This window comes from Rutilus rutilus, assembly GCF_951802725.1.
Source record: "Rutilus rutilus genome assembly, chromosome: 7".
NCBI lineage: Eukaryota > Metazoa > Chordata > Actinopteri > Cypriniformes > Leuciscidae > Rutilus > Rutilus rutilus.
Window position 1 is genome coordinate 9,792,978 of NC_140221.1, and position 22,553 is coordinate 9,815,530.

The following is a 22,553-nucleotide window of genomic DNA, read 5'->3' on the forward strand; positions in this document are numbered from 1 at the left end:
CGACCGATATATATGTCAGTCCGCACGAGTGGGAAAACGAGTTTTATTCAGTCTATGGTGGAAACGCTAGTTTGACATAATTACGCTGATGTGTTTTCTGTAGGGCTAGTTTTCATGCTTTTTTAGTGAAACACAGTGAACACATGACGATTAAATGAGCGTACATAACCGTGTATATTACTATATGGTGTAAGTTGTCACAGAACCTGCCATTATATTCCTTATTATGGGCTTTTCAACTAAATGTAAACAGTTAAAAATAAATAAAACACTAGTAGATCAATACCCCATCCCACCCACACCATCGTTCCACGGAAGTCTATCCTTTTCCCCCTCCTTTACTACATTTCCCATGATCCCCTTCTGAACATTCTATGATATCAAGCGAGTGTGTTTGCGGTAAGTAACGTTAGTGGTGTGATGTGAAAAAGTCCTATCATTCAGTTTGAATTGTTTGTAGTTGATCTGTCATGTTCACTAAAGTTAACAACAGTCCGCATGGTTCATTATCCTGCTGTTTGTGGCTGTATAAGACACAGAGTTTACAGCTATTGGTCTAATTAGCATGTAGCTGCTAAACAAGATGGTTATGTGTCTGCAGCAGAAGTCGATTCACTGAATTGACATTATATGCAATTTCAGCGATGTTAAACATCAAATAATAATATTTATTCAAGTATGTATTATGTATACACATGTCAATCTTGCACACATCGGCTTAGTGATAGTAATTTCCTCAAAACATGTCAACAAGAATTGAGCACATAGCTAAACTATATATATATATATATATATATATATATATATATATATATATATATATATATATATATATATATATATATATATGGGGGTGTGTGTTTGTGTGTGTGTGTTGTTTTCAGGACTCAAAACACACAACATTTTATCCACAATAACTCAATATCAGTGTATGTTTCCAGGCAACGACAAACCGGTGATGTGAAGATGCTGCGCAGGAAACCCACTCGCCTTGAGCTCAAGCTGGATGACACGGAGGAGTTTGAAAGTGTAAAGAAAGAGCTGGAGGTAAAATCTTAATGATCATCCAGTAACTTAAATTAGGACTTGTCTGTATCCGTATGCTTTCTATACAAATTACTGTACATTAAAACAACCAAGAGATAAATTCGTTTTACATAAAAGTCAAGCAACAATTATTTATATAGCCCTCTGTACAACACCAGCTGTTTCAGAGCAGCTTCACATTAATAAACAGCAAAATAACAGTATTTATGTAATTCATGAATTGAAACAAATTCGATTTCAGCTCCACAGAACACAATAGTGTTCTCATTCAGCTCAATTTTGTTAAATAACTGTGAACGTTCATCAATTTCAGCTGTAAAGAAGCTCTACAGAAGACAATAGTGTTATTATTCAGCAGAAGTCAGTTCGATATTGATTCAGTTCAGTTCAAAAATGGTGTAGATGTTGCAAAGTATTCATCATTATCTGGCTCAATTCAGTAGAAATGTTCTTCTTATCTGATGTCAGTAGTTAAATCAGAGGTATTGCTGAATAGTGGCCTGGTTTCACAAACAGGGCTCAGATTAAGCCAGGATTAGGCTTTAGTTCAATTACATTTACATTACATTACATTTAGTCATTTAGCAGATACCTTTGTCCAAAGTGACTTACAAATGAGGACTAAATTAAGTGAGTCAATCGTGAAGAGGCAAAAACAATGCAAGAAGTGCTCAAAATACAAAGTTCAGGCATTGCTCAGAGTAGCATAAACCAGACAAGGGAGGATTAAAGAAAAAAAAAATATTTATATTTATATTTATTACAGCATTTAAGTAGCTTATATAAACGTGCCTTTGAAAAAAAAAACATTACTGGTGTTCATTTTGAGACGAAACAGTGCAAGTTGCTTTCATTTAAAACAACTCAAACATGCATTTTAGTCTGGGACTAGGCTTAAGCCTTGTCTGTAAAACCGAGGAATTGTCTTTTAAACCTCACCTGACCAAGCCAAAGGTGACAGTGGTGATAAAAAAATATTAGGAGAAACCAGGCTCAGTAAGGGAGCCAGTTCCCCTCTGGCCTAAATGAAGTGAATGCTTCTTTAGACAAATGTTTAAAATCATGAACTAGAAAAATCTGGTTTATTCTACATAGGACGTAGCATTCAAATGGTGTTTATTACCTTGTGATACCTTTATCCCACCCTCCGTTCAGAGCGTCTCCAAAACACATGAACGCGTACAGCAGGGAGCAAACAGAAGCGTCAAAAAAAGATTGTTATTTTGGTTCAGGAGGAACTGTAAAAGTCGGCTGCTGTTTCGGTTGTGGTGCTCGGTGACTGACGTCCGTCTAACTCTGCACAGCATGAAACAGCGTTAGAACGGTGCGCGGAGGTATGGAAATACATACGGTGATAGGCAGGAAGGACATTGTATCATTGCATTCAGACCGAATACAATGATTGGTCGAACATTTTACGGTCCTATCGCCTAATTTAACTCATCAGATCCTTAATCGTATCCCAACCATCCTTGCTGGAACAAACAGGTTATACCAGCATTGGTCAAGTGTAAGTAAGGATTAATCTTGCTTTTATGATCACCACATTACTTTTCCATGTCTGTCCAGAGCCGGAAGAAACAGAGGGATGAGGTGGATGTAGTTGGTGTAGCCACATCCAGTGAGATGAGCGGTGCATCAGGTGGCGGCACGGACGGGAAAACCAGGGAGCAGATGATCCAAGAGCGAATCGGATACAAACCCCACCCAAAGCCCAACACATTACCATCACTTTTTGGAAACCTTCAGTTTTGACAATTTGCAAACCTGAAAAATGGACTAGAAGGTCTTGAGAATCTGCAACACACTCACACACATTGTTTTGATCTCGCCTGACCTGAAATGGACTGAAAGCACATTGATTGAACTGATTTCAAAGGACTATTTTTCTGAGTAAATAAAGTCTGCTAGTTGAATGGAGAAATTGGTAACTTTTCACGTCTTTTATTAGTACAAGGACAAACGTTTCACGAGTGAGCCGAAAATAAAAACAGGTTGGTTTATAAATGAGGTGGTCACAAGAATTATCTTTAAAATCATATATTTATTCATCATTTACTTCATGATTACAGTACTGTGTATATTTCAAACTCTACAGACGTGACTGAACTGTAAACAGCCTAAGAAATGTTAACACCGTCACAGCACTGAAACACAGTTTAATCCTTCTACCCTTAAGCTTGTAGTGTTTCCCATCTAAGACAATGCAAACTTATTTTATTAAAATAAATTTGCAATAGGACTAAGCCCAGATAGTCAAATCTACAGAGTGGCTCCTGCTGCAAAAATATGATGTGAATATTTTCTTTTTTCTGCTTTTAACTAAAATACAAACAAACAAACAAAACCCCACAATTTTTCAACAGGCTTTCTTCTAAAGAATATGTGGTTGTCAGTAAGAAAGCCTTCGGTTCCAGCCTTTTGTCTTCACAAGCAATTCAGACACTTTAAATGTCTGGGCACTTTAACTGGGTCCCGCATGTAAAGGCACACCCCTCTCAGTTAAGGAGCATAACTATCATCAATTTTGACATAAGATTCACATTCTGGGACCCAGTAACTATCAGAGCGATGACCTTAATATGTTTAACAGCTCATGATTAGCTCAACGTCACAAATGTGCCACAAGTTTTTATTTAAAAGATGTCAACGTAAAAGGTTCTACATAAAGATCGCTAGAAAACATTGATATCAAGGACACGGTCATAGTTGAGTGTTACAAATATAAATTATAAAATGAAATCGGTGACACTGGCATCAGATATAATTAATTTTTCACCAATCTCCCCATTATTTACTTAAAAGCACTCCAAAGGGAGCAAAGTTCGACTTCAAACTCAGAGTCCCAAAACCTCTCTTTCTTGTGCAAACATCATTCAGTCCAGTGTTTATGTCTAAACCATGGTCACTGATTATTAATGGTAGTTTCATTGATGTGAAACACTTGGCCATAACAACCTCCGAAAAACAAAAAAACAAAAACACCCTCCAACCACTGGTGCTTGTATATTGGGTCCAGATCCAGTTTGGATTTTAGAGTCTACGGTCACCCTCTTGGGGTGTGTGTGTGTGTGTGTTCCCTCGTTTAAGGCAAAGGGTTTAATAAGGCTCTATCGCACCCAGAAGCACCTTCATAAACATGAAATACATCAAGAGATGTGGATAACAGATGTGATTATAATGAACAAGGTAACCCGTGGATCTCAGTACTATGTGGAGGTAGACTGTTAAGGTGTGCTCACATTTAAGGCACAGTCACATTAGTAAAATTTCACTGGCAAAAGTCTAAGGTCAATAGAATAGTGATGCATGAAGCACCACTCGCAGGTGAAAATCTTGGAATCCATTGAGAAACCTGTATGGAAATCTTTTGCCCTTGTGCAAAATTCCAGATCAAATGGATTCCTATTAAAATGACTGAAAAAATTCACTGAGCAACGGTAAATTTTACAACTCCTTTACCATTTTTCAGGTAATTTTTGCATTCAAAATCAATCCATTTCAATGATTGGAAAATTGTTCATATGGGCAAAAGATAAGGGTTCACACTGGTCACAGGAATTTGCAGCATTGCCCAATAAAGAGATGTTCGGTTTGAAAGTGACTTCTGTGTGAGCTGAGCTTCATACATGGCTACACTATTGACAACGGACCTTTTTGCCCTTTATGTTTATGAACGTGACTGCGACCTTTAGGCTGTGCACACATATCTCAACATTGCAGAGGAAATGACCGGGATTGGTGGCGATGGGCATTCGGGATATGAAAATATGGGGCTAAATTTGTATCAAAATCAAATCAAAATAGAGCTTTAAAATGAACAGAGCTACTTGGCCAATATTTACCAAGAACTATTAAATCATACAGTTCTCTAAACACATAGAGTTGCTGTGATGCATGCTGGGATTGTACAGTGGGTGTTTTTTGAGGTTCAATCCAAGATTTTAATGACAGTGTTCTGTAATATCCACCACTACTGCCTTCTTCCAGCTGAACAGGAAGTAGCCGAGGCCGGCGCCCAACGCCACCGCTATGCACAGGTAACCGTTGTACGTCATGAACACCAGCATGAGGAAGTAACTGACCACCACTTGGATGATGTGAAGAAGCGTCTGGATGAAGTGTGCGAGACTCATCATTTTCTGGCTGGAGAAGAGAACAGGATCAGGTGTTGACCTTATTATGGGATTACAAATGTCAGGTCATCAGTGTGAAGAAACCCAAGAAAATGCATGTTTACCTCTTAGAGGTCACTCATGTGGTAATGAATACATACAAGGGATGATTAAATCAGTGCAAACAGGCTAAAGGCTGATTTTTACTGACCTCGCCATTCAAACAACGATGATGAAAGAAAAATACTTCTAAAACCAGTGTTTTCACTCAGAGATAGGGGTCTGCAAACCAGGGCTTTTCAAACAGTGGCGCAAGGAGGTGCTAGCCTGTCCTCAGAAAACTCAATAGCACTGGCTAATAAACAATGAATTTTAAATGGGTCGCAAATGCAATTTCATATGTCATATGTAATTCAAGTGAAACGTGTAGAATGTGCAAAGTGGCCGTTCCATATCAGAATGAAGATTAAAAAAGGGCACATCTGATAACTGCTGTAATTTTACGAGAGATTGTGAAGACAAACATTATTGTGCACTGATGAATCATTCAGAATAAGACCAGGAAGGTTCAATAACTGCTTTTTCTTATTTAGCACCTTGGGGGTGGAATAATCTACAAAAAGTGCTAAAGTTAGAAACCCTTATGTCCAAAAATGAATTTAAAACTACTGTAAAGAGTGTTGTGATGGAGACATGTTCTTGTTTCTCATAAGAGTCTCATTGTGTTTTATATTTTCATTTTTAACATTTTGCACTTCTTTTATCATGAAAATGTAATTTGGTGTTTGTTATGCATGTATTTGTTGTGATTTGGCTGCTACCTTGGCCAGGTCTCTCTTGTAAAAGAGATTCTGAATCTCAATGTGACCTCCTGGTTAAATAAAGGTATAATAATAAGATAGTTAACTGTCATTCTGGCTATGTTCAGACTGCAGGTAAATGTGCTCCAAATCCGATGACAGTGTGAACGGCACAAACCACATGGAAAGGTCAATTCCGATTTTTGTCACTTCAATATGTGGTGCTAAATCTGATTCAGGTCAGATGTTTTGCAATGCGAGCTCAGTCTGAACAGTCATATCAGAACTCTAGATCAACATTCGTCACTATTCTGCGCTCATGGGAGTCGCTTCAAAGATTGTACATACCCAAACTTATCAAGGCAGTTGCGAAAGGCTGGAAGTCAGTGGAAGGACAGTGATGTTAGAGCTCAGAAGTATTACAGTGATAGCTCTATACATAAGCAAAACATGAGGGCTCGTATCATAAACGTTTAACAACTCTGCTCTCAATTTTTCGTATCCTCGTCTTTGTTTTTGTATATTGCTTGCGCATAAATTCGCTGGATTCAGCAGCAGAACACACTATAAATAAATGTGCAATCGCTTACTTTAATGTCATCTGCGTTTACTTCTGCGTGACTTCTTTTCACACTAAGATCTGGGGCCGTATTCACAAAGCATTTTATCTTACCACTAGGAGTACTCCTAAATCGCACTAAAAGATTTTAGCTAGGAGTTTTCTCTTAAAAGTTATTCACAACGCCTTTCAGACCTACTCTTAGTAAAGAAAAATGACAACTCCTAAACTAAGAGTGAGTCTTCGTTGCTATGGATGACGTCATTACTCATGCACGAGCTTTACTGAAGTGACCACCTTGATTGGCTGATGATTGTAACGCGGGAATGATTCCAAACAGCTCCCCTACTATGATGATTGACAGGTGACAGGTCTGAGAATGCGTGCGCTACACAAGTAGTGCGAAGGACGGAAGATGATGAATAACTGAATAAATAGCCTAAATGAATAAAGAGTAAGGAAAAACAAATAGCCTAGTAGCCTAATGAAACATATGGATTGATGCAATATCTTTGCAACATTATTGAATTAATCTGTCACTATATGCCTCTGCCTACGTTTGCAAAGAGAAGAACATTTTAATTTGATTCACAATCAAACGTTACAATTAGTTTACATGCAATGAGTAGCCTAGTTTTGGTTGTTGTTGGTGGCGTTATTGCATCCCTAGTTATGCCTACAATGCAAAATTGTTCCCTCGCGATTGGAAGCTCCTGTAGCCGCCGCATACGCATTTCAAAACATCGCAACGTGAAATGCCACAAAAAGCGGTTTGTGAATAGGTCTTAGTGAGTTAGGAGTCCTCTCGACTTCTTTTAAGCTGTCCCAGGCTTAGGTGCTACTTTTAGGGCTAAAATGCTTTGTGAATTACTCTTAGTCAAAAAAATTAGGAGTCCTAAAGTTACGAGAGACACGCCCATTATTTTTAGGAGTTGCTCCTAAATTCGCCAGTTAGGAGCTACTTTTAGCCTTAAAATTCTTTGTGAATACGGCCCCTGATATTTGCCTTATTTAAAACAACGATGTGAACAGCTATACAAAAAAAATCGGATCTGAGGAATAATGATAATTGAGCACTAAGGCTTGCAAGTGTGAAAGTAGGCTCTGATTACGCATTGACCTCCTGAAAACATGAGTACTCATTTCACTGACCCGACTGTTTTATGTGTCTCCATGAGAACGGTGCCATCAGCTCCTGGGACAGGCATGGAGTTGTAGCGCACGTTCACCTGATTCCTTCTCAACAGGACCTCGCGGCCGATCTTCAGACCCTCGTAGAGCATAGCCAGCAATAACACACCGATGCAAGCACCTACCATCTCTAAAGACGAGGATGGAGAAAGGTTGAAGTGGTCAGGAATTGAGAAATCAAATTGTCATTGATCTTGACATATAAGAGGTCATTGTACTATTAAAAAAATCCTGTAAGTTACAGAACTCTAAACTTCATTGTTAGTTTTGAAACCAAGCTCAGAAAATGATTAGTTTTGTAATTTGTCACATTATTACGTCAGAGTGCGATGAAAAACCGCCTCTGCGGAAGATGATCGACACCTAATTCTACATCATTGCCTCTTTAGCCCCGCCCATCATTTCATGCACATCATCTCAAAGAAAATATGAGACACAAACGCAAGATCAAGCAACAAAACGATGGAGATGCGTCTGATTACAAGACGTTTTGAAGTGCCAAGTTGTGAAAAAACACATTGCATTGCTATCCTAATCCTAACATTAAGAAAGCGTGGATGAACTTTATTTTTAATGAAGTTCCAGTCAGATCACGTCAGTAAGACACAGTTCGTTTCATTTTACTATGGAACGCTCATCAAAATGGAGTGTTTGAAAGAGAGGGTTCAATACAGGATAGAAAATAGCTTTTTACTTCTAAATTAGGATGTTTTTGGTGTAAAATTCTTGATAACATAAGTTGTTTTATTATAAGACAACATTATAAAATAAAAATAAAAATGCAGTTCATGACCCCTTTAACATATAAGAAACCTTACATTGTTTATTACTTCCATCTTACTATCCCAGTGTAATCTAGACTTCCTGGTTACAACATCTTGTTTTGTTCTCATAATTAAGATGAATCAGCTTAATAAAACTAGTACAATCTAGTAAAACCTGTACAACCATTACACTTGCCCTTACCAGTAAAAGGGGATCTAATGTCATTTGTTCACAAGTATTCTGAAGGAATATCCAGTGACGGGTTTTGTTTTTGTTTCAGCATCTAGTTTCAGGTCACCTCTACAGTGAAAGTGATTCATTGGAGGTCAGCAAATCACTGTACTGTTGATTTAAACTTTAAATGCTCATTTGCATAAAATGCTTAAAAAGAAAATGCTAACTGGATAACACTGTTATTGTTTTGTCACCGCAAATTGCTGCACTGAAACAGCCCTGAAAAAGATAGTCCACACAAAAATAAAAATCTGTCATCATTTACTCACCCTTATGTTGCTGAGAAACAAAAATAGATATATTGAGGAACGTTAAACAACATTGGAGCCCACTTACTTACATTGAATGAAAAAAACTAAAAAACAATGACACATTTCTCAAAATATATGTTATTTTGACATATCCACAGAAGAACGCAAGTCAAACAGGTTTGGAACAACGTGAGGGTGAGTAAATGATGACAGAAGTTTTATTTTTCATGTGAACTATTTCTTAAAAAGCTACTCCTGTTAGTAGGGCCCCCTTTGAATTCTGTGATGCGGAAAACGTGGACGGAATCACAGAATCCAGTCCGAGAGACTGTCTCAGATTGTGTCTGAATATTAATGAGCAGAAAGACTGCTATTTAAATATGAAGTCTACCTGTCCTGCGTCTTTGTGTGCAGTTTTGTCTACTACACATACTCAAACATTATTTTTGAAGGAATACCACAATTTTTCATCCTCTTTGAATGAAAAGTGCACTTTGTTTGCCAAAAAATTAAAGGAATCCTTCAAATTTCATTTGATTGGAATTTATTGATTTTAAAAGATTCAATAAATTGTTAAAGGTTTGATTATCACTGTTTATTGATAATACATTTGTATTAAATCATAAAACACAGAATCCAGATTTTTTGTTTGTTTTGTTAATCCATTACAACAGAAAGACCAATATAGGGTCAATTCATATGTATATTCATTCCAATTTATATTCACAGGTAGTTAACAATTCATATGTTAGTTTAATAATGGTCATTTCAAAATTTCACCAATTAAAAAACCTTACCTCCTGGGGTGTTGATGACCAGCCCAGCGAATAGCAGCTCCACATTTTTGTATCCAAAGTAGAAGGTCATTTGCTGAAAGTATAATGAATCAAAGAATCAGTTTTCAACCTATCTTTGCCCATAATTAATAAAGCAATTCTAATAACATGCAGAAGCAGTCTTACTTCCATTGCTTCAAATGATGATAACATGATCACATCTTCGTTTAAAGCTAAGATGGATTTTTATCAAGTGAACTCAGGCTTAATGAATTGCAGGTAGTCTCACCATCATCATGTGTTGCCCATGACCTGCGTCGGGCGTCATATGGTCCCCATGAGAGTGTGTGCTGTCAGGTGCCATGGTGTGGTCCTCATGATGAACGTGTGGATGTGACATACTTCTCTTACTGCACAGAGGTGCTGGGGAGAGATCAGAGCACAAACAATTCTTACAGATTCAAGTTATGTGTCTGACAGCTCTCAAGTATAATACAATAAAACAGTTAAGTATATGAAATGACTATTCTGCTAAATGAAAAAGCAAGGAGCAGAACATACCGTTAAACAAGTTAAACGCGTTAAACAAACATTTCAAGTGTTCCAGGATCATGAAAGTAGCTTTCCAGCTGGTACGTTTAGGGATATATGAAAGCTTGATACTATGAAATCAGTCGTAAGGATAATCTATAGGATCCTGATCAACAGGTTCAAATAAACAGCCAAAAATAACCTACAGTAGCAGAGGCAGTAAAAAGTATTTAGACACTTGTAAATATCATGTATATAATGCCGAACTGAATCTGCAAAAAAATGCCTAACTTAAATTTTCTGAGCCATTTTTGTAAAGACTTAACTAGTGCATCAGTGAAATTGAGTGGATATGTTAAAGGGATAGTTCACCCAAAAATGGAAATTCCGTCACCATTTACTGTGTCGTTCAAACCCGTAAGACTTTCATTCTTCTTTGAAACACATATTACGATTTTTTTAATGAAACCTGAGAGATTTCGGTCCCTCCACTGAAAGTCCATTCCACTAAAACCTTTACGCCTCAAAAAGTTCAGAAAGACGTCTTAAAAGTAATCCATACCGATCGAGTGGTTTTCTGAGGAGGCACAATCATTTTATACGAGGGACATAAATCTGTATATTTAGAGTCAGAAATCTCAAAAGTTTCATTAAAAATATCTTCATTTGTGTTTTCAAAGATGATGAACTAACTTTTTTGGTTGAACTAACCCATGAAAAGTCAGTTCTCCAACAGTGTAACCACAGGTATAGTTCATTACAATAACTATGAACATGATCCACTGACATTTGACACTCAGAAACTATAACCACATATACATACACATACATTATATATATATATATATATATATATATATATATATATATATATATATATATATATATATATATATATATTATATATGCATGAATATAATGTATGTATATACGCCAAGATACTTCTCTTACTGTGTATTAAGTGAAGCCCCTGGTTATTTTCAATTCCTGAAAAGTGATCAAATGCTGAGAAAGGAATAACAGATACAGAAAGACCTTCACTAATCGAATGTCCCAACAACCCCAGGCTATTCACTTAGACAACATCGTCCAGATAATCTAATACATGCCTCTATAAAACAATTACTTTTTCCCCATTTGAGCAGCAAACATGCTTTCCTAAAGGTTTGGGACAGCCTCAGGGATCAAACACACATCCGAGATGGCTGTACAAAGACGCACATCAGACTAATGAAGATGATTATCTACACGATCTGCACTAACCATTCGTCAGCGTGTTCCTGTTTGCCTAAACAGACACTTGGCTAGTCTTTTACAAGTCTGGAATGTAATTTCCCCTCAGATTCAGCTCAGATTCACAGACCAAACGAGGTCAGCTGAGAAAACAAGTCCCAAAGTACAGTCAAAAAATAAATGTCTGCTTGAATCCTGTCTTCATAATCGCAGAGCTGAGAGGCCAGACAAAGTGCACTGTTGTCAAGAAGTAAAACACATCATGTGACCGGCTTATACAGATGGTATTCATTTTTTGGTAGTACATGGTACTACTACAACCAGTTTTCTGGACATGTATCTTGGTAGTACTATTTTTTATATTCTTTAAATTATTATGTGAATAAACAGCATGGTATATTATATAGAAAATTATTTAGTACCATGGTATTACCGTTAGAGACAGCATGGATAGCTTGTAAACACGACAAAATATTAACTAAATATTGCATTCATTTGTTTCTGCAATTACATTTTTTTGGTACAAATAATTTAACTGACAAAACCAATAAAAAAAATTAAATGATGTCCAATAGTGGATTTTCAAAGAAACGACTCACCCAAGCTAAATCTGTCAACTCTCTCAGTTGGCTTCCTTTGTTCCTTATCGAAGTATCTTTTTGTGTGGCAACCACAAAAATGTGCAAGTAATTCCTGTCAGTCCTTACTATCCTCTGACATACAGGTGCAGTGTGCATGTGAAGTGCAGCCCGACAGTGATAGTGTTCAGGAACAGCAGGAGTATAGTGTGTGCATGGTCACACTTGTCATGTGACCTCTCATCTGCCTTTCATTTCCCTCTTCTGCCATTAATCCAATCACAAGGTTTTATCCACACCCTTAAAGCCTGGTGCCTGAAAAAAAACTTTTGTCTTAATCCACTCTTGCTCACTATAGTGCCAGTACAAAGTTTGCACAACCTACTCATTCTGTATTATGACTATTTTCCACATTTTTGAACAACAATCATCAAAAACTATTTTAATACACAATACAATATACAATAAGAACACTAAAAAAAAATTTTTTTTAAAGTTGACAAAACAAATTCAACACTTTGCATCAATCTTTTTGAGTTATAACAACTTAAAATAAAATTACATTAGACCAACAAACTACACTGAGTTAGAGGAAATTAATAATTTGTGAAATTTGAATAATCAAAAAAAATTGAGTTGCAGCCCTGGAACCAATTGATCTTATCACATCTTATCTTTTGGTTAAATGTCACAGATAGCCACAGCGCATGTAACGTACATTAGAGGTCGACCGATTCATCGGTCGGCCGATTAATCGGCCGATTTTTTGCATTTTTAACATAATCGGCATCGGCCAATATCCAAGTGTATCAAGCCGATTATTAGGCAGGCGCATCTGTGGGCAGCCTAGTGTTGTTGTTGTGGAACACGCGTTCGACGCACGCTGCGCCTAGAGTCATTCTCCAGCAGAGTGAGCAGACCTCATCCAGTGCTTAAGGAAGGAGCTAAGTTCCTTGGAGAACACTCTTTTATATTTAATTAAAAACTTTTGATATGTTACTGCCAACTTAGAGAAAAAACATGAATAGGCGACATGACGTTCGGCTACTTTGAAATTGATAGTGTAGTTGAGGTTGCATTAGCACAGCAGAAGGGTTGCTATCATGTCACAATAAGTAAGCAAGAATTTACAGACAGTGAATCTGAGACTTTTATTTGTTCTGTTTGTGTGTCTTATATTTGAGAGGGTTGTCACTCAATGCAGAGAAATAAGTAATAAAAAAGAGACCAACTATATGCTAGTGAAGGACTGGCTTTGCTTTGCTAGCGTCGTTGTCGCTAGGGTTGGGTAGCTACAGATAGACCCGGAGCTAATACGCCACTGGTGCCTTAACGACCGTTATTTACCGGACCGAATATCAACGCGCATTTCTGTGCTTCATATCAGTGCTACTGTTATGTCTGTGCTTCTCTTGGATGCTCTGAAAACGGACGTTAGAATAACAGAAACATCGCTTCGCTGCACTTGACACTAGTCAGCAGTTAACTTTAGCATTCCGTTAGCTAGTAGCTGGATTAAACACGGTTAAAATGCTGGCCAAACAGTAGTGTAATGTGTGACTGTATTTCACTGTAGACTAGGGGTGGAACGGTACATGTATTCGTATTGAACCGAAACGGTACAGGCGTCATGGTTCGGTGTATAAATTTCCACGGAGAATACACGCTATAAAAATAAATAAAAGTCGCGTGCAAAGTAATGCGGAACTACTGTTAGATACGCAAGTTCTTTAGGGACACCTAATCTGTAGCTCCGCTTAAGCTCCGGCTGCGATGTAAAGATTGCAATGCTGGAATATGTTGTGTGTGTGTGAGAGAGAGAGAGAGGGAGAGAGAGGCGCGGGCGCGATCGAGATCGAAAAGTCGCGTGTGTTTAAAGTCGCAACGTGTTGACTTATATTTGTGTGCAAACGCGCGCGTGTGTGTGTGTGTGTGAGGCGCGGGCGCGATCGAACAGTGGAAACATAAAAACATACTCCGTCATTTTGTTTATCAGGACATCATTCAAACTGCAAAGTGTTTAAGTTACTGTTAATTAAAATGTTAAGGAAAACAAATATATTAATCTGAAATTAGTAGCAAATTAATTTTCAATTCATTCAGGTACAATTACCAAACATATCTCAAGTTCTTTTTGTCTTTTGTACAAGTGCAGATTGGTAAAGTGTTCAATAAATGTTTTTGTTGAGAAATTTTGTCTATCTTAAGTAATTATATGTGTTACATTTTATCTTTCAAATAGAGGTTAAAAACAAGCACATAATCGGCCAAAATAAATCGGCAGCATTTATCGGCCATCGGCCGACCCGGATTTCAAAAGATCGGCATCGGCATCGGCCTGAAAAAAACCATATCGGTCGACCTCTAACGTACATAAATGTAACTTGTTCAGCAAGTAAATTTGTATAGTCAAAATAGTGTTTATATTTAGTCTGCTCTTTAGCACAATGGTAACTTCAATATAAAAGAAACTCTTTTACATGTCAATGTCAAACATAACAGCAACAAATACTAACAGGTCTTTCCCTTCACTAAATACAAATAAAATGACACTTAATTTCAACATTTATTTTCCTTATCCAGTCCTATGCAAAGCATGCTGGGAACTAAAAATCTACTGCCAAATTTCCAAAGCTACTTAAAGTTACAACAACTTAAAAAAATTAATAAATAACGCAGAAATGTAAGTTTAAATTACACACAATAAGTTAATGTAACGATCATTGAAACTTTACTTGCTTTTACTTGCGACAATGCATTTATTTAAGTTGTGGTAACAGGTCCCCTGGATTACCTTTTAGAATGAAGAATGGGAATTATGTAGAGACAAATGTCAAATCAAAACTATATTGGATTTTTGCACAAAAAAATGGTTATGCATCATATATATTTACTTATAGCTGATGGAAATGATAATTACTGATACAGTTTTGCATGCATAGACACGCGTAGATCTTTTTATGTTAAACATCAATTCTATGTCGATAGGCTACTTCTAGTTTGGAAAAACTTTGTCAAGAAAAAGGGTTTAAACAATTACGTATATGTTACTGCTATCAGTTTCTTGGTATAGTTACGTTCGCGATAAATCTATTTGGACTGTATACACAATGAAACTGCCTGACGAAATCGACAATTACTTCTTTCTTTTTTTTTAAGGATGACGTAATTACACAATTTTAATGGGAAAACGCCAAATGAATGCAAACAGGTTAAAGACAGCAAATTTGGCAAACTTTTTTCTTTCTTTTTTTTGCACATTTTCTCTTGATAACATAACAGCAGAAAATAATTACAATTTGTCAAAACTCACAACGCAAACATTTTGAATGGTCCTAATAGGTTTGGATTTCTTTGCACAATCAATGAGGATAAGACCTCAACAGTCAGAATGACAACGCAATGCAAACCTGTGCTTGAGTTATGGACAGTACATGAGTGATTTAACTTTATTGATGTTCAAAGAACAGCTTTTTACAATGTTGAACTGTAACGACTTCAATTAAGTGATATGTGCTCGTTCCCATAAATATAAATAGCAGACAAATTATGGGGGGGGAAAGGGAGGGGTGAGAGAAAGAGATGAGAATGAGTGTTAAATATGTTCCTTTCAATGGTAATTATACTAACTTGTTTATGCCTTAGTCATTATGTAAAAAGTGATTATATCCAAGACCTTTTCAACGCTAAGTGCATGAATAAAGGACGAAGATTTGGTCAATCATTACTGATCGTTATGATGTTTAAACCCCGTTACCTTCTTATTGGCAGGTCATAAAACAGGAAAGTACGCAAATGAATGTGAAGGGGGCAACATGAACTAGTGTTCGACAGCGTTAGTACTAGAATATACCAACTTCAGTGCAGAGGTAAAGATGAGGTACAAAGAGCAACTCAACAGACGTTGACTCATAGTGTATTTCAAAATTTCACAACAGCAAACAGCTCTAATGTTGAATGTTGGTTTTGTTTGGTTTACCAGAAGTTGTGAATTACACAGTTGATCAAACAAATCACAGCAGTTGCAAAAGAGAAAACCCTGCAATGATAAACATGTTCGAAGTAGATCGAAAAGAAAAACCGTACGTCCACCAGTCGTTGACTGGATCTAGGCAGATCTGAACTCGACTGTAAGAGACAGTTTAACCAGAGCAACCATTTCAGTCGCGTTTCACAAAATGCATCGGTCAACAGATCAAGCGTGAAAAAGTTGTGTGTGGTGGACTACACTTCAGAGATCGTTTGCAAGGTGAAACAGGTTAACATGTGCTGCTGCGGTTTCTTTTTGTATTTTGTACATTTGTATTATCATAAGCAGGGTCAAAAATTCAAGGGATGGGGGCAAAAAAATCCCCTGATTGAGTTCTTAATTTTAATATTACACATGATACAGTTAAGCAATATCAAAACATAACGCATCTAGAATGGGAAAGAGCTTCACGGTTGACTATGTTCAAATAGATTTGTTCAACTGGAATCCAGGTAGAGAAATGTGGATTTGGAGTTCAGAGTTCAGACATGTTGGATTTTGGGGTAAACTTAGGTTACACCCTAGGTTATATACTGTGCTGACAACTCACTTAAATATTTACCATCTTATATTCTGTATAGTCAAACTGTAGTTTTTGTCAACGTTTATTAAAAACATTCATTAAGATAGAACATTCATTTGGATAATGTTAGACAAGCACAGTTTTCCTCACAAAGTAAGTTTGTTTTGTCTGACGGCAACAGCTGACAGTTATCCAGATAACTTTAAAAGTTTCTACAAAATATATTTAAGTCCCCCTTGTTCTTTAGCATGTTCTAAAGGTGACGATACACGGCAGCTTTTTGAGCAATGTTGCTGGGCAATCTTGCCGAGCGATTGTTGCTTGGGCACTTTCCCATTGAAAATGGGCAATACATTTCTATCTGGATCATTTAGATCGGTCGTGGGCCCTGTGTCTCATCTGGTTGCCTGTTGACGGCAACATTGCTCGAAAAGTTGCTCTGCATGTGTATCATCACCTTAAGGAACAATGTTGAGTCCAGCTGCCTTTAATTTAAGAAGATAATCGTTCACTTTCATCTAGTTTCCACTATTAAACCCAGTCATGTCGCAGGACGTTTTGCCACTCAGTCCAGCCGACATCAATGAATACCCTCTCAACTGTCTGTTTTTGCTCTATATTTCACCACCATGTCCCTTAAGGGCCTCCGTACATTTCATCCCGACTTGATACTGATAAAATAGAGCCTATTTTTAGGACTATTATGAATTTTTTTTGCATTGTGACATTTTCATTACAACTACTGTAATAGCTAAACTTATTGTATTGTTTAAAAAATGATTTCACAGTATTTATATTCATTTTTTTTGTGCATTTGATTTATGATTTTAATTTAAAAATGCATCAAGATATCAATAATGTTGTATCTCAAATTTTTTATATTACAGTAATGAGAAAGAAGGGGAAATATAATTTAAATGCCAAAAAAAAAAAAAATCTTCTTTCGTTTTTTTGTGTGGAACGTGACCTGGACATTTCTTTGTGAGATTTACCCTAAGAGGATTCAGACCTGACTAAAGAGGAACTAAATGCATCAGAAAAGAGTGAAAACTGGTTTGAGCATTAATGCCAGAGATTAAAATCAAAATGAAACAAAACTTCACTGGCAGACATTCATTTGAGAATAACCAAGTTGTGAGTGAAACTAACACATTTCAGTTTTATAAAAGCCCTAGTGTTTATTTAGGGAACCAACGTGGACACCAGTATGATGAAATACTCAAACCATATTGCAATATGGCTAGGTCATTTGTAAACCAAAAAACATCATATTTTAAGCTTGAATTTTTAATAGGCCTGATAAGTATCATAATCACACAAGAGTGAAATCATCTATATATTTGTTTAAATGTCAAGCTCTAGGTGTTTTTGAAGCTTATTGAATCTTATATACTATATCCAAATTATTACCAACTTTAGCCAGCTGACTATAAAGTCGCACAATTAGGTCTGTCTTTATCAATGAAATGAGTCACTTTACACTGGGGGAGTCACCCTAGAGTGAGTTTGTGAAACACAGACAGTCTAAAGAGAGACATTTTAGATGCTTTAATCTGAGAGAGTCAAAGTCACACAGACAACGAGGTGTTGTGTTACCCTGACCTGCTAGTGCACTTGCATACAGATCCAAATCAAAGTACTTTACACCTGTTTACACAAGAGTAATATATTTTGCCCAATAGATGATAGTTTTATTTAATGCCATGTCAGCATCTAAGGCTATTTTCACGGCAAAAATACAAATATCATATAAATACAATAAAACCAAGCAAACAAACACAAGTCATATTACACAATTTTTTTAAAATTAATATATCACCCAATAGATGTGTGGTATTACTAAAGCTTTAAAAAACTGCAGAGCAAATATGGCATGGGACCTCATCCGACCAGGGTGCCGGGTTTCAATACCTGGGTTTTCTGGTTCAGCAAAACAATCAACCTATAAATAAACACACACATTGAATCCAGTGGCCTTCCTTCCCTTACTTTTGATACTAGCTTCCTCTTAGAAGAAGAAGAAAAAAAAAAAAAAAAGTTGTTTCAAGTCATGCGAAAGTAAGTTGATTATTTCCCCACTGTAGTCTTATATAGTTGTGCAGCTCTCTGTTCGTTTATCATCATTACTCAAGCCATTGAATATACAGAATGAATATCTAACAATGATGTCAAAGGACAATTTTTCCTTCCAGTGAAAACAAGAGAAGTTTAGAGGAATGTGCAAGCTGCTATTTGGATGTCAAGATTAAATTTCGCTCTGTTCCTCGCACAAAGCTATCAAAAAGCTACAATACCGAATACTGTGTATGTCATATGACCTACTTTTACGATGCTTATATGGCGCATTTTGGAAATTCACAGTTTCAGTCCCCATTCACTTTTTAAATCATTTAAATCAAGACAAGCATTCGAATAAGCTAAAAATATTTTTTATTTTAATTCACCCCTCAACAACTGTTTTTACTTTGAAGATTCAGGGTTCCCACAGTCTTATATATCTATATATGAGATATATTTCTAGACCTGAAAAAGGTAATGTACATTAATAAAATCTTATGACCCCCTGGGCATTTTATGGAAGCTTGTTTCCGCCACAGAATAAAAAAAAAAAAAAAAAAAAATCTCTCACACAATTCTACCTTTTTTCCTCACTATTGCAAAATATAAACTCGCAAATGACAGTTATTATGTCAGAATTATGAGATATAAATTCGCAATTGGGAGTTTATATCTTACAAATCTGACTTTCTAAAAATAAATCTGACTTTATTTTTTTCGCAATTGTGACTTTTTTGAAAAAGATAAAAAGTCGCAATTTCATTTTTTATTTTTGTATTCAGTGACGGAAACAAGCTTCGCTAGCATTTTATGTTATAAATATATATATATATATATATATATATATATATATATATATATATTTTAGTAATGCCAAGCTCTAAAATATTTTATCGGGGAGAAATTGTGAGTAGAACTGCATGATTAATCGTTAAAAGATCGCAATCTCGATTCAAACCCCCTTGTGAACTTATTCATCAATGACAATGATTCGACTATGTCTATTAAACCTTTCAAATATCAGATTTCTGTTAAAATAATTCCAGTTATTACAAAAGTACTAGGATAAAAGTTTATAGCTAAGTTATAAGCACTGATGTCTGCGGTAACGATCAAAATAGAGGAAATCACTATTTTTAAACTAACCTGACGCTTCAAATAAAGACCGTATAAATGACATTGTTAAACCAGTAGGTGGCGACAAGTGACTGTTAAAATATGTATTCAAGAGATTCGTTCAAAAACACTGATAAATCCAGTAATGAAACAAGTGAAGTCTTCATGAGCATGGCATTGAATCATTCATTAAAGATATTTGTTCAGAAATGCTGATCCATTGAGTAATGACACAACTGAATATGAATTGGTTATTTAAAAAAATAATAATTCATAGTAACTAAATAGCTTTTAAATTGATTTTTTTTTTTTTTTTATAGACTGCAGCAATTACAATGTTGTCATAACATCGTTATTTTGTTTAGTAGTCTGTTCAGAATCATGGGAGAGTCGTGATCTCTATTTTAAACTAAATAAAATTGTGATTCTCAATTTATCCAGAATCGTGCAGCTCTAATTGTGTGTACAAATATTTTCATAAATCCTTGTCTTTAATCCTCATCCAGTAAATCACAAACAACTGGAAAAGTCATGGGGCTTTTGAATATTGTTGTGGACAACGGGGGGCCTTGAAGTAAAAAAAGATTGAGAACCACTGGTTTACATGAACACCAGGAAACAGTTATTGCACGAAAGCTGCTTAAGCAAAAGCAGCATTCATGTTTACATTGCATTGTGTTCGCAGTGGGCTCCTAACCCCTAACCTCAGCTCAGTAAACAGCTTTTCCCCCTACCTTCTTGTTACATTATTTATCCAGGCTTTTTCACACACACATGCACACTCAAAATTTAAGAATGTTGTGTATGCATTTACATAACCATAAGCTGCATTTGGATTTACTGCTTTCTGCAAAAAACCCTGAAACAGTGTTGTTGTTATTATGAACTAAAACTATTAAAAACAGGTTTCATAAACTTAACTAAGGCTAAAATAAAGTAAAATAAATAATATTAAAAATAATTAAATAAAAATTAAATAAGTACTAAAATTACTAAAACTGCTATAAAAAAATCTAAATAAAAATCTAAATAATAAAAAAAATCCATATAGCAAAATAAACTAAAATTAGAAAGAAAACGGAATAAATTATTTTAAAATAAATTAAATAATAATAATGAAACAAAACAATTCAAAATATTAATAAATACTATATTAGTAACGTTACATATATATATATATATATATATATATTAAAAAAAAAAGTAATTTTAATGAACAGCAGGACATGCTGAGATAGAAAGTCGTACGGATTTGAAGAACATGATGGACAGCACATTATGACTGTTTTAATTTTTGGGTGAGGTAATCCTTTAATTTTTAGCTTTAAATGGTGTTCAAGGGCACTCTAAAACTAAAGTGATCACAGTTAATTATGCTTCAGGATAGCAGTTTCATATCAGTTTATGACTCTGTGAAAGTGAAATTAGTGAGCATGATAATCACGAATGACCTGCATGACCCGCAAACACAACTCTTTTGAAAGTATAGTATAACCCAGCTGCCTCGATGCTTTATTACCTGATGTAGATACTAAAAGAGCTGAATTATGTCTTCTCAGAGGTCACAGCAACAGAGATTACAGGCTAAACTACCCCACAGAGCTGCAGAGTCACGTAAACCTCACCTCGACAACATGCGACGAATCTGTCCACGGGTTCCTTTAGTGACTTTGATATTCACTGTTGATCATCAGTTTTGGTACAAGATTAAATGAACTAATCTTTGCTCTGTTTCTTCTGACGAGTGGAGGAGAGATTCCAGTGAAGTCAGCTATAAAACTGAATCTAATCCACAATAAAAGTCCCTTCTTCTCCGAGTGAACATTTTGTTTATTAGCATGTTCTTTACTAGTAGGTCAAATAAAATAAAATAAAAACACAGACACACACAATTCAATTTGTTATTCTTCTTGGTATTTTTTTTTAACATGTTTTAATCAATTCGTATTATTTTAAAACACACAAAAACATCAAAGCTTGTTCTCAGTTGCTACCTTGGTAAAGAAACTTAATAATACAATAAAATGAAAAGAATAATTCAGAAGAAAAAAAAAACGTTTCCATCCATATATTCAAACACTGATTCACAAGAATGGATTGACCATTGGTTTGAGAATGAAAAATAAAGAGAATTTAAAAACCAAGTATTTTGAAAAGATTTCAACCGCATTCAATAGAAATACAAGCTTCCGGGGCCTTTTGTGGCATATTCACTACAGTACTATGGCTTTCCGTACTTCCGTTGCCACATGGCAAATTTATGCATGATGTTTCATGATGTTGACGAAGATTTATGAGGGTCTTTATTTACGTTTTCAAGTGTTTTTTTGGGGTGAATATGTACATATAGCCTGTGCGTTTACTAATAATGAATAATTCATAATTTCATTACTCTAAATGTGTCATGGAGTCAAAATAATTTAACATCACTGAAAAAAATTAAGCTAAAAAAAGAAGAAATGTAGCGATTTATTAATTTGTTTAGATTATAAAATATAGATTTGGAAACAGAATTTAGCTTTTTATTAAAGCTCTTCGGGAAAAGTGTGCCTGATCTTTCTCCGTAAAGAATCAATATAATATCGTGTTGTGAAGCCATCTAAAGTATTAAGTTTATGAACACGTTATTATTTTATAAATGAAGACTTAACATGCAAAATCCCCTAAGTCCGTCTGCCATTTTACTTTTGAGCATTTTTGTTTTTATCAGTGCCATTTTTAGAAAATAAGGCATTTAAATAAATAG

General features: G+C 35.7%; 2 protein-coding genes across 6 annotated transcripts; one reads left to right on the top strand and one right to left on the bottom strand.

Annotated features, from left to right (window-relative positions):
• Positions 1 to 12: 12 nt before the first annotated feature.
• On the top strand, positions 13 to 2,971 carry cdc26 (cell division cycle 26 homolog). The gene is made up of 3 exons (XM_084413093.1): positions 13 to 399; positions 942 to 1,047; positions 2,617 to 2,971. The coding sequence occupies exons 2-3, from the start codon at positions 967 to 969 to the stop codon at positions 2,800 to 2,802; spliced, it is 267 nt and encodes an 88-aa protein (XP_084269219.1). The 5' UTR covers positions 13 to 399; positions 942 to 966; the 3' UTR covers positions 2,803 to 2,971.
• A 100-nt stretch (positions 2,972 to 3,071) lies between these two features.
• slc31a1 (solute carrier family 31 member 1) lies at positions 3,072 to 21,599 on the bottom strand. Of its 5 annotated transcripts, none has more exons than XM_084413090.1 (5): positions 21,433 to 21,599; positions 10,028 to 10,161; positions 9,760 to 9,832; positions 7,674 to 7,842; positions 3,072 to 5,193 (listed from the first exon to the last, which is right to left on the bottom strand). In XM_084413090.1, the coding sequence occupies exons 2-5, from the start codon at positions 10,136 to 10,138 to the stop codon at positions 4,992 to 4,994; spliced, it is 555 nt and encodes a 184-aa protein (XP_084269216.1). In that variant the 5' UTR covers positions 10,139 to 10,161; positions 21,433 to 21,599; the 3' UTR covers positions 3,072 to 4,991. The 5 variants fall into 5 exon arrangements, with proteins under 5 accessions (XP_084269216.1, XP_084269214.1, XP_084269215.1 ...); XM_084413088.1 differs by having other exon boundaries at positions 3,072 to 5,223; positions 21,433 to 21,569; XM_084413089.1 differs by lacking the exon at positions 21,433 to 21,599 and adding an exon at positions 21,327 to 21,432 and having other exon boundaries at positions 3,072 to 5,223.
• Between the last annotated feature and the right edge of the window lie 954 nt (positions 21,600 to 22,553).

Coding starts and splice junctions, on each gene's coding strand:
- cdc26 (XM_084413093.1), top strand. CDS start 967: ATGCTGCGCAGGAAACCCACTCGCCTTGAGCTCAAGCTGGATGACACG. Junction 1,048..2,616: donor GTGTAAAGAAAGAGCTGGAG/GTAAAATCTTAA, acceptor ATGTCTGTCCAG/AGCCGGAAGAAACAGAGGGA.
- slc31a1 (XM_084413088.1), bottom strand. CDS start 10,138: ATGTCACATCCACACGTTCATCATGAGGACCACACCATGGCACCTGAC. Junction 7,843..9,759: donor GGTCATCAACACCCCAGGAG/GTAAGGTTTTTT, acceptor CCTCGTCTTTAG/AGATGGTAGGTGCTTGCATC. Junction 5,224..7,673: donor GAGACACATAAAACAGTCGG/GTCAGTGAAATG, acceptor TCCCATAATAAG/GTCAACACCTGATCCTGTTC.